This window comes from Papaver somniferum, chromosome 8 (assembly GCF_003573695.1).
Source record: "Papaver somniferum cultivar HN1 chromosome 8, ASM357369v1, whole genome shotgun sequence".
NCBI lineage: Eukaryota > Viridiplantae > Streptophyta > Magnoliopsida > Ranunculales > Papaveraceae > Papaver > Papaver somniferum.
The window spans coordinates 46,317,546-46,329,639 of NC_039365.1; the positions used below are offsets into that span (position 1 = coordinate 46,317,546).

Here is a 12,094-nt window from a genome sequence, read left to right on the forward strand (position 1 = left end):
TCCGATGCGAAGTGAGCCTTCAAAATTTGGAATATCATATCGTGTCTCCATTTTTTCCAGTTTCTCCATCCCCTTGGCGAGTCAAATTTATAAGAGCTGCTCAACCAATCTTACTCCAGTACACATAAGACCAAGGCCCAGTTAACTTACAACCAACCTGGTCAGAATCTCGGAGTGGAACCTCAATCACCCTGACTCACATAGCCTAGAGGACATAGAAATACGTGTTCAAATTAAGATGAGGCGGGAGAAAAATCACATTTCTTCGCTTCTCTGCTAGGGTTTATCTTTCTACCCTAACCAGTGGCAGTGGAGACGGATTTTAAGCACACAGGAAAGTTTCCATCAAATCTTTAACACCATCAGGCATCCAATTAAATCGACTGAGCATCTCTCTTACAAAACCCTAAAAAAAGCCCCAAAATCTACATATGTGAAGCATAAATAAGCTTCAAATGGCTGTAAGAATGAAATCTGGAGCAGGAATTGGTGGTAATTTTGTTCTTACTCCACACAAAGTTTCAGTATGCATCCTCTTACAGATTTATGTACCACCAGATCAAGTGTCTGTGCCGTTTCCATTCACCTCAGTTTCTCAACACAATCGCCTCGGTTTGTTCTTGCTAGCTCTCATTAAGTCTTGTGATGATATTATGGAGCCACAGTTGGATGAGTTAATAAATCAATTGAAGGAAACTGGAGGAGAATTATATCACTGGTTAAATGAAAAATTAACACACAAACTTTCATCTCTATCTTCACCTGATGACTTGTTTAACTTGTTTGGTGATCTTCAAGGTTAGTTCTCACTCGCCATATTTGATCAATCTTCTTGCGCTTGGTTTCTTCGTGCTTCTAATGCATTTTACTAATGGTACAAACTGAATCAGGTGTCCTTGGAGGCCCAGAATCAAGTGGTGTGGTTGATGATCAGATCATTTTGGATCCAAGTAGTCACCTGGGTATATTTCTGAGGCGTTGCTTGCTTGCATTTAGTCTGTTGTCATTTGAGGTAATACTTACTGTGTTTTTAACAGCTGACGTTGAAGAGAAGAACCTTTGCCACACATTTAAATCTTAATGGTTGTTCGCATTAAAAAGTTTATTTTGCTATAGGTTTACCGGATTTTGTTGTTATTGAAACATATGTTTGTTTTCGGGTATTTATGTCTTGAGTCATTCCAATGTTTTTGTATTTGATTGAAAGAGTAATTATTAACATGTGTCAGTAGCATGTGCAAATCTAGATCTTATAAACATGTGTTGGTATTGGGTTATGCTAATTGAGCTTTGCTTCGCATATGGATCTTGGGCATAGTCTTTGAAGCCTTTGACAAGGTTGGCTTTCTTGTATATATGGATAGGTCAAGCTGTTTGGCTTTGTGAAGGGTTCAGAGTCCTTTTCATGGTGCATATTAGAACATAATCGTCTTTGTTCATCAAGTATGTGGCCAAATATAATACGGGGCAAGTTATAAGGACTAAGGAGTTGAGGCCTGATGGTCAATATGTATTTTCATTTGACTAACTTTATATTTTGTTTGCGTATGAACTATGATACCTATAGTTGAACTCCAGCTAATATGTCAGTCACTTTTACATGTTTCTAGTCATCCACATACCCTCTTTTGTAATCTTTGTATATTATTGTACAATTCATGACGAATATTTCTGCGTGAAACTTTCATGTATGATTGTCTGTTTTACTCTTTCTTTTTCACTGACAAAGTTAAATTTGTTTCTTGATACCTTGATTACAGAAGAACTTACATGTGTTGTTGAAATATTACGCAGGGTGTTTGCCACCTGTTGACCAACATAGAGACATATGCTAAGGAAGCCCTCTCATCTTGCTCCAATTATGGTTTGCCTGATGAAGATAATGATCTCGAAGAGATGTTGGAATATGAGGACACTAATCTCGAGAGTTTTCTTGGTAAAGTTGGTGAAGATGTTGATGCTAAAATTAGAGTTGCAGAAACTTTTCCGTTCCACATTCATGCACCTAAATCACTTCTTGAATTGGTAGAAGAAGGTACAATCTGTTACAACATTCTCAACTTCTTTATATAGCCTTGATAAAATATTTTATCAGAAAAAGAGAACATAAAACTTCTTCAGAATTATAGTCTCAGATTGTCACTGTCAAGATTCCTCGGTTTGTGCTAAAGAATTTAATTATGTTGCTGAACTGGTTTTGACTTTTACTGATCCATATATAGTGACACTGTGAATGTTATTAAAGAAACACAAATCCACCAATTACATTTGATGTCTTTATGCATTAATTTCTCTTGCTTTTTGGCGCAAATTAGTTGTATTCCCCTTCCGCGCAATTACGAATATCAGATCATTGATCATTCCTTTCTTTCTTGCATATTTTTTCCTCCCGCTGCACGTGTTTTTTTTTGTCTCCTTCTGCTTACTTTTGGTATTGGAATTTTTTGTCGTAGCTCAACATGTATTTGAGTTTATCTAAAATTCCTCATGTGCTTGCTGATGTAGAGCTACACTCTGAGTCAAAGATTAAGCACACCGGTGCAGGTGGACATTCTAGTGACTTTGCACATCAGCCAACTGATGCACTGAGAGGCAGTGATAACAGTGGTGGCCTTTTCTTACGCATGAACTGGCAAGTGCAAGGGTACTTAAGAGAGCAAGCTGATTTGATTGAGAAGTAAGTTATCAGCTGTTGGTATGCAATTCCAGTTAAATAAATAGATTTTGTGGGTTCTTTATGGTTAATTTTTCTCATGTGGCAGGCATGGTAGTTCATTTTCCTTGAATGCTTTTGAGTCTATCCTACAGCAGGTTCAAAAATTGGCTCCAGAACTGCACCGTGTAAGTTGTTCACGCATACATGAGAATCATTATTATGTTCATCTTCAGTTTCGTGTGCATATCGTTCTCTCATGCTAAGAAGCCTGTTTAATTCTTGGTAGTCGAGTGTTCAAAACTTCGTTTCATCAGAGGTTATACTTTTCGTTTTTATTCCAGGTTCACTACTTGCGTTACTTGAATAATCTTTATCATGAAGATTACCCTGCTGCGTTAGAGAACCTTCACTGCTATTTTGATTACAGGTAGATATTCGTTCTTTCAAACTATCGTTGTTTGCCATTTTGGTACATCATATAATCTAATTCATTAGAATGGTTGTAAACAACTCAAAAAAATTATCTCTCTCTTGTGATGTATTGTAAGCAATTTTGTCATAATCAGGATGAAATCTTAGTAACACAGACGTAGACATGCTCTTTAATTTCATGCTGTTACTGCAATAACCTTATCAAGATTTTTAGAAAGGTCAAATGCAGTTTCTTTATTGAACAATCATATAATCCCACAAAAAGTCACAGTAATCCTCTAGGCGAGTTGGTGAAATCTGTTGAAATTGGGTGGGTGAGCAATGTGGGAAATATTACTTTCAAATTATGAGCAATGTGTTGCCAGTATGTGATAGATTGCAATGTGGGTGGAAGGGGCTTACACAAATGGAAACAAATCGCCTCTAGTCCGCTACTGATGGATTGTCTCTTTTAAGGAGATTATACGATAATGATGCAAGAGTATTTCCTGAATGTTTTTATATTTACTATAACTTGTATGCGAAGAAAGGACATACTCTTAGTTGTCTCTTTGACATTTTGGTTCGTGGTTGTCATGCTTGAGTTTGGGTTGTCCCACTTGAAAAGATTAAGCTCTTTGTTATATTCCCTTTGTACCGTTATGATCTATGAATGCAAAATGACTTCTGTTTCATTAGAAATATACTGTTTCAGTTAATATGCACATCCTTGTAACACTTGTCTGTTTTCATCGATGCAAACTTCAACTATCATGTGCTTTCACATTAATAACCATTTACCTCTTCGAGCACAGTGCTTGTTTGGATCTGGAACTAAGTAGTCATTTTATTTTTGTTTTATTATTTATGGTAAATATCAAAACTGGATCTAACTCAAAAGCTGTTTAATGAAATGATTCTAATTTATTTACTTTAATATGCATTAAAGTGCAGGGGCGGAAGGGATTGATATTACTGCATCTTCTCCTTTAGGTTGTTTTGGAAGGTATGGAATTGCTTTGTTGTGCTTGGGCATGATGCATTCTCATTTTGGGCATCCTAAACAGGCATTAGAGGTAAAATTGCAGAAGTTGCTCTCTTTCTCTTTCCCTCTATATATAGATATAGGTATAAATTCAATGATTTTTATCTCTCAGGTTTACCAGATCTCTCTCTTCTTCTATTCAGTTAAGTTTTCTGTTGCTCTAAGCTTTCCTAGACTAAATCATGTTTTTACCCATGTTCAGGTCCTAACTGAAGCAGTTCGGGTTTCTCAACAGGTAATAATCTTGTTAGGCTTGGTTTTGTGGCTTGATTTCGTAGTGCATATTCCCCTGCACAGGTCCTCTTCTGTAATCTAGTTCATTTTGCGAACACATTATGTAAGGTAGAACATAGTCCTTACTACGTGTAATTTTTTTTTTGCAGCATAATGATGATACTTGTCTTTCATACACCTTAGCAGCTATCTGCAATCTAATGTCAGAGATTGGTATTTCAAGTGCAAGAGGAATAATTGGCTCATCATATTCTCCTTTGACCAGTTTTGGTACTTCACTGCCCATCCAGCAGCAGCTACTAGTTCTCCTGAGAAGATCACTAAATAGAGCCGATGATTTAAAGCTAACACGGCTGGTGGCTTCAAACCGCCTGGCAATGGAAAAATTTGATCTCACGGTAAAGTAGATTTTCTCTACAAAATTGGTTTAACATGATAATAGTTTCAATTTCTGATGACTTGATACTATTGACGTGGAGGTCTTTAATTTAGACGTCATCACACACCCAAACCATCAGACTCAGCTGAGTCACTTCATCATAACCCCATGCCACTTTTCTGAGCAATTCTTTTCTCTTCAAGTAAAACATTGTTCTTCAAATCCTTGGATATGATTTGATTCATTTGCTTTGCATCTAGTTAGCTTCCTTTAAGGCGTTCAGCAGAAACGAGACCGCTATCTGCTTCTCACCTTCCTGATTATTTTTATGTGTGCCCATTTAGCTGTCTAGACTCTAGTTAATCTTAGATTTCCTAGGATGCTGAAAACGTCGGTAGTTTATGAGAAGTTTTTTTTTTTTTTTTTCAGTTTAGATTCCTCACAGTAATCTATGCATGCAAATTGTTTCAGTTAATTATCTGGTTTCTTATTGATTCTTTTGGTGTTGCAATTTTCTACGGTGCTGCCACCTCATTAGTCATTGTCCCTCTGGTAGTGAAGAACCAACTTCGTGTTGATACCTGTGTTCTGGTTGGTTGAGTCACTTCTTGATACCATTTCTAGTATTAAGAATAAATCTTGGTCTCTGAGAATGAAGGTCCAACAGAAATTTCTTGTTTTTGATGGCGAATGGGAGGTTGTCTGAACTGTGATTTATAAATTTTGGGAGAGGATGTGATAAACTATAGTCTGTGTTATGTATATTGTAAAAGCAAGAAAGTTTGTTTGAATTTATAACTGTGCCATTTCTTGGTTTCTCACTGGAAAGCTTCTGTACTTGGCAGCATATTCAAAGGCCATTATTGTCATTTGGTCCCAAATCCTCTACAAAGCTCAAAACTTGTCCTGCTAGTGTTCTGAAGGTACTAAGAAAATGTCGTGCGACTTAAGTCATGTTAAACTTATGATTAATCGCAAGCTAACTCTTTTATTTGCTTATTTTTTTCTGCTTAATGGATTAATGCAGGAACTCAGGCTAAGCTCTTATTTGCTTGGTGAGTTTGGATCAGATGGCTCGTCGCTTGAAATTGATGGTGTTTTTAGTACTGCATGGCTTAAGAATCTGCATAGACCAATGGCCTCGTCAGTTCTGTTGGAAGAAAATGAACCTGAGAGCGGTTATGATGCCTTCCGATTTGGTACACAACCAAGCTCCATTCCAGGGTCTGTATTGCAATTAGCTGGTTCTTCATACCTTTTGAGAGCTACTGCGTGGGAGCTCTATGGCAGGTGAGTGTTGGACGTTTATTATTCTTGAGTCTGGTAATTCGTTTGATGACTTTGTTTATCTATATGGTCACATCTCGCCCTCAGGGCGTTTGGATTCTAGAATAATATTAAGGTGCTGTAGTGTGGGATTTATTCTGCTAGAGATGATTTCATGAATTAGTTATTCTTTAAGGATTTTTCATTAGTTATAAATGAATGAATGTTCACCGATTAACTGGATGTCAGACTCCGGATTTGTCTTCAAGCCCAAGCCCAAACCAAATGCCCAAATTTGATATATTTCCAATTTCATCAGTTATACAAATTATGTTACCAAGTTAGTTCATTGGTTGATTGTAACCCATGTTTACTTTAGCTAGTAACTATAATTTTTTATGGCTTTCTGCACCAATGTTAGTTTATTTGGCCTGTGGCATACTTTTATGACGCCTGTTCATGAGTCTACAATGGCTTGCGAGGCCCACGTGTCAATCATCTGAGACCTACATTCAAAAACAGCATTGTAACTCTGTAATCGTTGATTGCAGTTAGCAGTAAAATTAATGGGCAATTACTGTTGGCTTCTAGTCTTTGTGTTATTCATTTACTAGCTACTACGTTCAGTTTCTGCAATGGTATATATATGTAAATGTATATTAATGGGTTAGAATGCACACTACAATTGTCTGTTGGGTCGCGTAAATACTCCACCCTATCCCTCTCCGAACTCAACCTCGAGTTCTTCAATTTGCTCTTAGTTGGTGTTTGCTTGCGCGAAGTTTCAGTTTAGTATTAGTTGGTGGTATCTCTATGAGGGAGAGGAAACCACTAGCTGCATTATATATATATATATGGAGCAGCCTTAGGGGTCCTGTATAGTCTTTCTGAAGCCATTACAGGGTTTGGGCTTCCGTATGCCTAGATTATATATGCCAAATAAAGTTGGATCTGAATGTCAGTTGATGTATCATTTTTCTTAATTACATTTCAGTGCTCCCCTCGCCAGACTGAATGCACTGGTTCATGCTACTTGTTTTGCTGATGCTTCCAGGTGATTCACATGCTCAAGCCATCGAAAATAAAGCTACTGCATACAGCTATATTTTTCATTTTGTGTTACCAATTAATCACTTAATTAACGAGGATTTTTTCTGACAACTATTTGACTTGTTTGGGATGCAGTTCCTCTGATGTAGCTCTAGCACATGTCAAACTTATCCAACATCAAGCAGTATTTAAAGGATATAAAGGTCAGTTTAAAGGCTTTAATCACGAGTTAATATTCGTATCACCAATTTTCTTGCTTTCATAACAGCCTTTTATAATTCGCAACTACGGGTCTGTATCATGCCCTAGTTGTTCTATTACTTCCTTGCTTCCTACCTACAGCAAGCAGCTTCTGAATATTTTATTGTGCATTTATAGCTGACAGAACAAGTTTAGAATCTGGATATGTTTTCTGATCAGAAATTGCACTTTGTTCTTTCCCAACTCCTAAGCTTATTAAATCTCATATTGTTATTTCTGCAGAAGCATTTTCTGCTCTGGAAATGGCTGAAGGGAAATTGTTTTCGGTGGCCAAATCACGTATCCAGCTGCTTAAGCTTCAACTGCTTCATGAGCGCGCTTTACATCGGTTCGTTTTTTGGGTTCTTTATCATTTTATTTTGAAATCTGCATTACGTGCAAAAGAACAAGTATATATTACACCCTTTAATGTGGGGTGATTAACAGAGGAAATCTGAAGGTAGCACAACGAGTATGTGATGAATTTGGATCGTTGGCTTCATCTGTTACGGGTGTAGACATGGAGCTGAAAACGGAAGCAAGCCTTCGCCATGCACGTACGCTGCTAGCAGCCAACCAGTTTAGCCAGGTTTTTTGCTCCTCACCAGAAATCTTAGTGTACACTTAATGTTTGACCATTTGATGTTAAAAACTAATATTCTTTTTGTTACAAAGATAGAAGACGATGCTGCTTTAATTATGGAGGACCAAATGTTGATAAACTCCCCTGAATATGTGCTTAACCGGAGTTCTTACCTCTGTGAATAACCTAAGAGCTTTGTATTTGTTATCACCATATTGCATAATAAAATGGGCTGTACTTAAAGCAGTCCAACCTTAACTCTTAATCCTGTCTTTTCCAGTTATGGAACTTCATAAGTTAACCAATTTCACTGATCTAGCAGTCAATGCATGTTCAATGGACATAGTTTGAGAAAGGTAAAGAGTCCCGTAAGAATAACTCAGAAATTAAACAAAGATAGCTGCAACAGCTTGCAAAGGTGATATCTTTGTACTGTTTATCCATGTGTCAGACCACTTCCAGTTCCAAAATCTTTAATCCTAAGTATGTAAACAGTGTGATACTTTTTGTATTAATGTTGTGGGTACTTGATGTTTATTAGCAATCTGTAGAAATGCTAGCTGAAGATATTATATTTTACCAACAAATAATTTCTCTGGTTAGATACTGTTGTCGGGCTACATAATAATTCTAAGTGGTACTAAAAAAGATATTAATGTTAATGTAGTTTTAGTTATTTAATCAGGTGGAACTTTTTGTGTTGCTTTTTGTAGGCTGCAGCTATAGCACACTCACTATTCTGCACGTGCTATAAGTTCAATTTACAGGTTGAGAATGCCACATGTCTTCTCATGCTCGCCGATATTCACAAGGTAAACAATGTTTGTTTTTCTTTACTCATGTAGCTGGTTGGCTATATGATGGAAACTAAGTAGAGGACTATAGAACCATACTACTGGAAGAAGGCTTGCAATAAAAGTTGTGCATCTCAATCAAAGGCTCGAATCTCAAATCTGGATGATTCAAGCATACATTATCTCTATATTTAAAAACAAAAAAAAGTGTAGTAACATTACTTAACCTTGGAGATGAGAATATAGTAGAGTGAAATTTGCTGTGTATTTAACTCCAGTTACCTTTATTCATGTTACGTAGTATATGGAGAATTAGACAATCACCAATCATAATAATTCAAACTCTCCACTTCCGAAGTCCCTGGGAAATCTTTTCCTCTTGTTCTTCCAAGCGTATAAATTGAGGAGCATCCAAACTTTCAATAGCACTCCATAGCAGCTAAATATGTGCCATAGACTTTGTATTTAGCAAGATAACTTAATTTAAGAAACCAATTGTTTTCCTTCTCCATATTACAAGAGTACATTAAAAAAGTGCACAATGGGTTCCCGTAAAACACGTGTAGTTTGAATTATGATCCATTTGCAGTTTTCTGTATTACATTTAGACATCCTACTTAAGTGTATGCAGATTATAATTATTAGAATGCTAAACATCTTTTTTTCCCCAGAAATCAGGAAATGCCGTCTTAGGCCTACCTTACGCATTAGCAAGCCTTTCATTTTGCCAATCGTTCAACTTGGATCTTCTTGAAGCATCAGCCACTCTGACACTTGCAGACTTATGGTTGTCCCTTGGATCAAACCATGCTAAACGAGCACTGACCCTTATACATCGAGCTCTCCCAATGATTCTTGGTAACGGAGGGTTGGAGCTGCGTGCCCGAGCCAATATTGCAGTTGTGAAATGCTATTTATCAGATCCAAGTTTTTCAGGTACTATAAAATTCTTACTCACTTTTATGTCCTTGGACATTCATATTCTGTTGTGAAATTTATCGCGAAATGGTGCCTGAAGGCCAATATGTTACAAGAGGCAAACAAAGAGAAGAAAATAGATGTAAATGAAGAATCGTATGATTGAAGGACACCATCTGGTAATTTCATGTATATACAACCAACGAAATCAAGTTAAGCATACATGCACCGGGGAACTCCTGTTCTTCTCTTCTGGGACCCCAGCAGCCTGTGAAAAAGAATATCTTTCTGCAATACATCTTTTATAAATACTGTACAAGAGGTAAACAAAGAGAAGAAAGTAGATGTAATGAAGAATCATATGAATACAAGGACACTTGCTGGTAATTTCATGTATACACAACCAACAAAATCACGTTAAGCATACATGTAACGGGGAGCTCCAGTTCTTCTCTTCTGACACCCCAGCAGCCTGTGAAAAAGTACATCTTTCTACAATACATATTCTTGACATATTGGGACTACTTCTATTAGCTTTCAACTTTCAGGAAGTTTAAAGGTACTTCTGGAAAGAATATGGAGAGAGCAGTGGTGCAGTGTTACCAGATGTTGGGGAGAGAAGCGTGGGTGTCTCAGTGAGAACTCAGGCAAGTTGGGTGTCAATAACTTGACCACGAATATGGAATAATTTTCCTTCCGAGGTCTGGGTTAGGTTATAGATAGTGTTGCTTTACTGATAGGGCCCAGAGATCGAGGTCTACTAATACTCAGAATTCGTAGAATTTACCCTGGCATTAGGTATTATTGTCCGTTCATTTACATACACAAACATCATGAAAGTGTGCTGCCCATTTCACAAGGAATCAGAATAAGAGTGAGTTCAAGGGGTTAGCCAGAGACTCGGAATAGGACATAAATGTAATATGGTCTTGGAAACTCCTTTAAACCAGTGAATCATTATACCGTGCTTACTCCAAGTAATCTTGTCAGAATCTGGAGATGTAAGTCCTAATCCAATATGCTTCATGAGGATGTTCAAATTTTGCTGTTAAAGTTCGTTCCTATTCCTACCAGAAACATTATTCTTGGTTAAGGTCAGTAGGTCTAATGCGGTCCCTGCCATGGTTGTTATTCAAATAGGGATCCTTTAGCTGAGCTAGTTTGATCTTATACAAATGCATGGTTATTCCTGAAACTGTTGGATATTAATTAACTGATAATCTTGTTCAGTATTTATATTTATCAATTTTTCACATTTTGCTGGTCTCCTAAGGTTTTCTTTCCCGTTTTTAATGCTTAATCCAGTTTCTGAAGATTCTGAAATGGTGTTGGATTCTTTAAAGCAAGCTGCTGAGGAGCTCCAAATTTTAGAGGTGAATCTATCTTTTAAGCTTTTACTTTGCTTTCTACTTAAAGTCTACATCCATAGCATATCAGAGGTTATATAGCCTGAAACTCCTATATTTTGTCAGTTCCTCTGTACGAGTGCTCAAATGCTCTTCGTGTTTATGTGCTCAATGTTGCAATGTGTTATATCTCCATACAACAATCACTGGAAGGAATATCTTTTCTTTATTCTGCTTAGTCTTCCTTCTGGATGTATTCCATATATGACTTTTGATTTTACTTTAAATGCCAACCAAAGGTGTAGAATTTTGTTAAACCTATGTCAGACTAGGCGAGTGAAATCAAATACTAGATGTAAATAGTAAATCAATATTACATACCCCAGATGTGCTGCTACTCGTAGAATGTTTTGCTGTTTCTTCCTAGTCTTTTCTTCTTATATTTTCTTCTTTAAGCGAAAGATAACATAATGAAATTAAATAAGCGAAAGATAACAGAATGAAATTAAATTGTCTTGGTCCTTGCAGTATAATGAAATGGCAGCCGAAGCGTTCTATTTGATGGCCATGGTCTACGACAAGCTTGGTCAACTGGAAGAACGAGAAGAAGCTGCATCTTCTTTCAAGAAACACGTAATTGCTTTTGAAAATCCGCATGATGACAACAATCCGCTGTTTTAAATTGCATTATAAGAGAAGGACAATTCAAGAAACACGTGAGTGCTTTTGAAAATCCGCAGGATGACAACAATCCGCTGTTTTAAATGGTGTTATAAGAGGACAGGCTGAGATCTCATCGACTTTTGTTAGTTTTTATGTACAGTGTTGACAACATTTTATCAGATTAATTGATTTTTTATTTTGGGGTGGGGGGATAGGGCTAGTTGTTTTTTTTTTCCAGAGGTGTAGAAAAGGCTTTTCACCATCGACAAATGGTGTATATGGGGATGTGGGGAGTATGTATTATTATTGATGTACAATGTAATTAGTGCCATACAAGATGAGGAATGCAGCGAACTATTTCCATACTAATCAATGGTGCTTCGTCTCCTAGATTTAGACCTCAAAGGGTTGAGGCAAGGGGACCCCATTGTCCCCGTTTTTGTTTATACTAGTGGCAGAAATCTTCTCTAAGCCGATGAAAACAGCTGTGGAAATCAACATGTTTACAG

General features: G+C 37.0%; 1 protein-coding gene across 2 annotated transcripts; it reads left to right on the forward strand.

Moving 5' to 3' along the window:
- Positions 1-207: 207 nt before the first annotated feature.
- LOC113301850 (anaphase-promoting complex subunit 5-like) lies at positions 208-11,932 on the forward strand. 2 transcript variants are annotated; one of them, XM_026550691.1, is made up of 19 exons: positions 208-798; positions 891-1,012; positions 1,795-2,035; positions 2,506-2,677; positions 2,763-2,841; positions 2,998-3,083; positions 4,017-4,143; positions 4,315-4,347; positions 4,496-4,744; positions 5,571-5,648; positions 5,753-6,015; positions 6,986-7,045; positions 7,177-7,244; positions 7,525-7,630; positions 7,729-7,870; positions 8,578-8,676; positions 9,330-9,594; positions 10,882-10,949; positions 11,451-11,932. In XM_026550691.1, the coding sequence occupies exons 1-19, from the start codon at positions 456-458 to the stop codon at positions 11,601-11,603; spliced, it is 2,754 nt and encodes a 917-aa protein (XP_026406476.1). In that variant the 5' UTR covers positions 208-455; the 3' UTR covers positions 11,604-11,932. The 2 variants fall into 2 exon arrangements, with proteins under 2 accessions (XP_026406476.1, XP_026406477.1); XM_026550692.1 differs by having other exon boundaries at positions 650-798; positions 891-962.
- Positions 11,933-12,094: the final 162 nt, after the last annotated feature.

Bases quoted from the DNA above. Each gene is read 5' to 3' on its own strand.
- LOC113301850 (XM_026550691.1), top strand. From the start codon at position 456: ATGGCTGTAAGAATGAAATCTGGAGCAGGAATTGGTGGTAATTTTGTT. The intron at 4,745-5,570 runs GTAAAGTAGATT...TGTACTTGGCAG, and splicing joins TGGAAAAATTTGATCTCACG to CATATTCAAAGGCCATTATT. The intron at 7,046-7,176 runs GTGATTCACATG...TTTGGGATGCAG, and splicing joins TGTTTTGCTGATGCTTCCAG to TTCCTCTGATGTAGCTCTAG.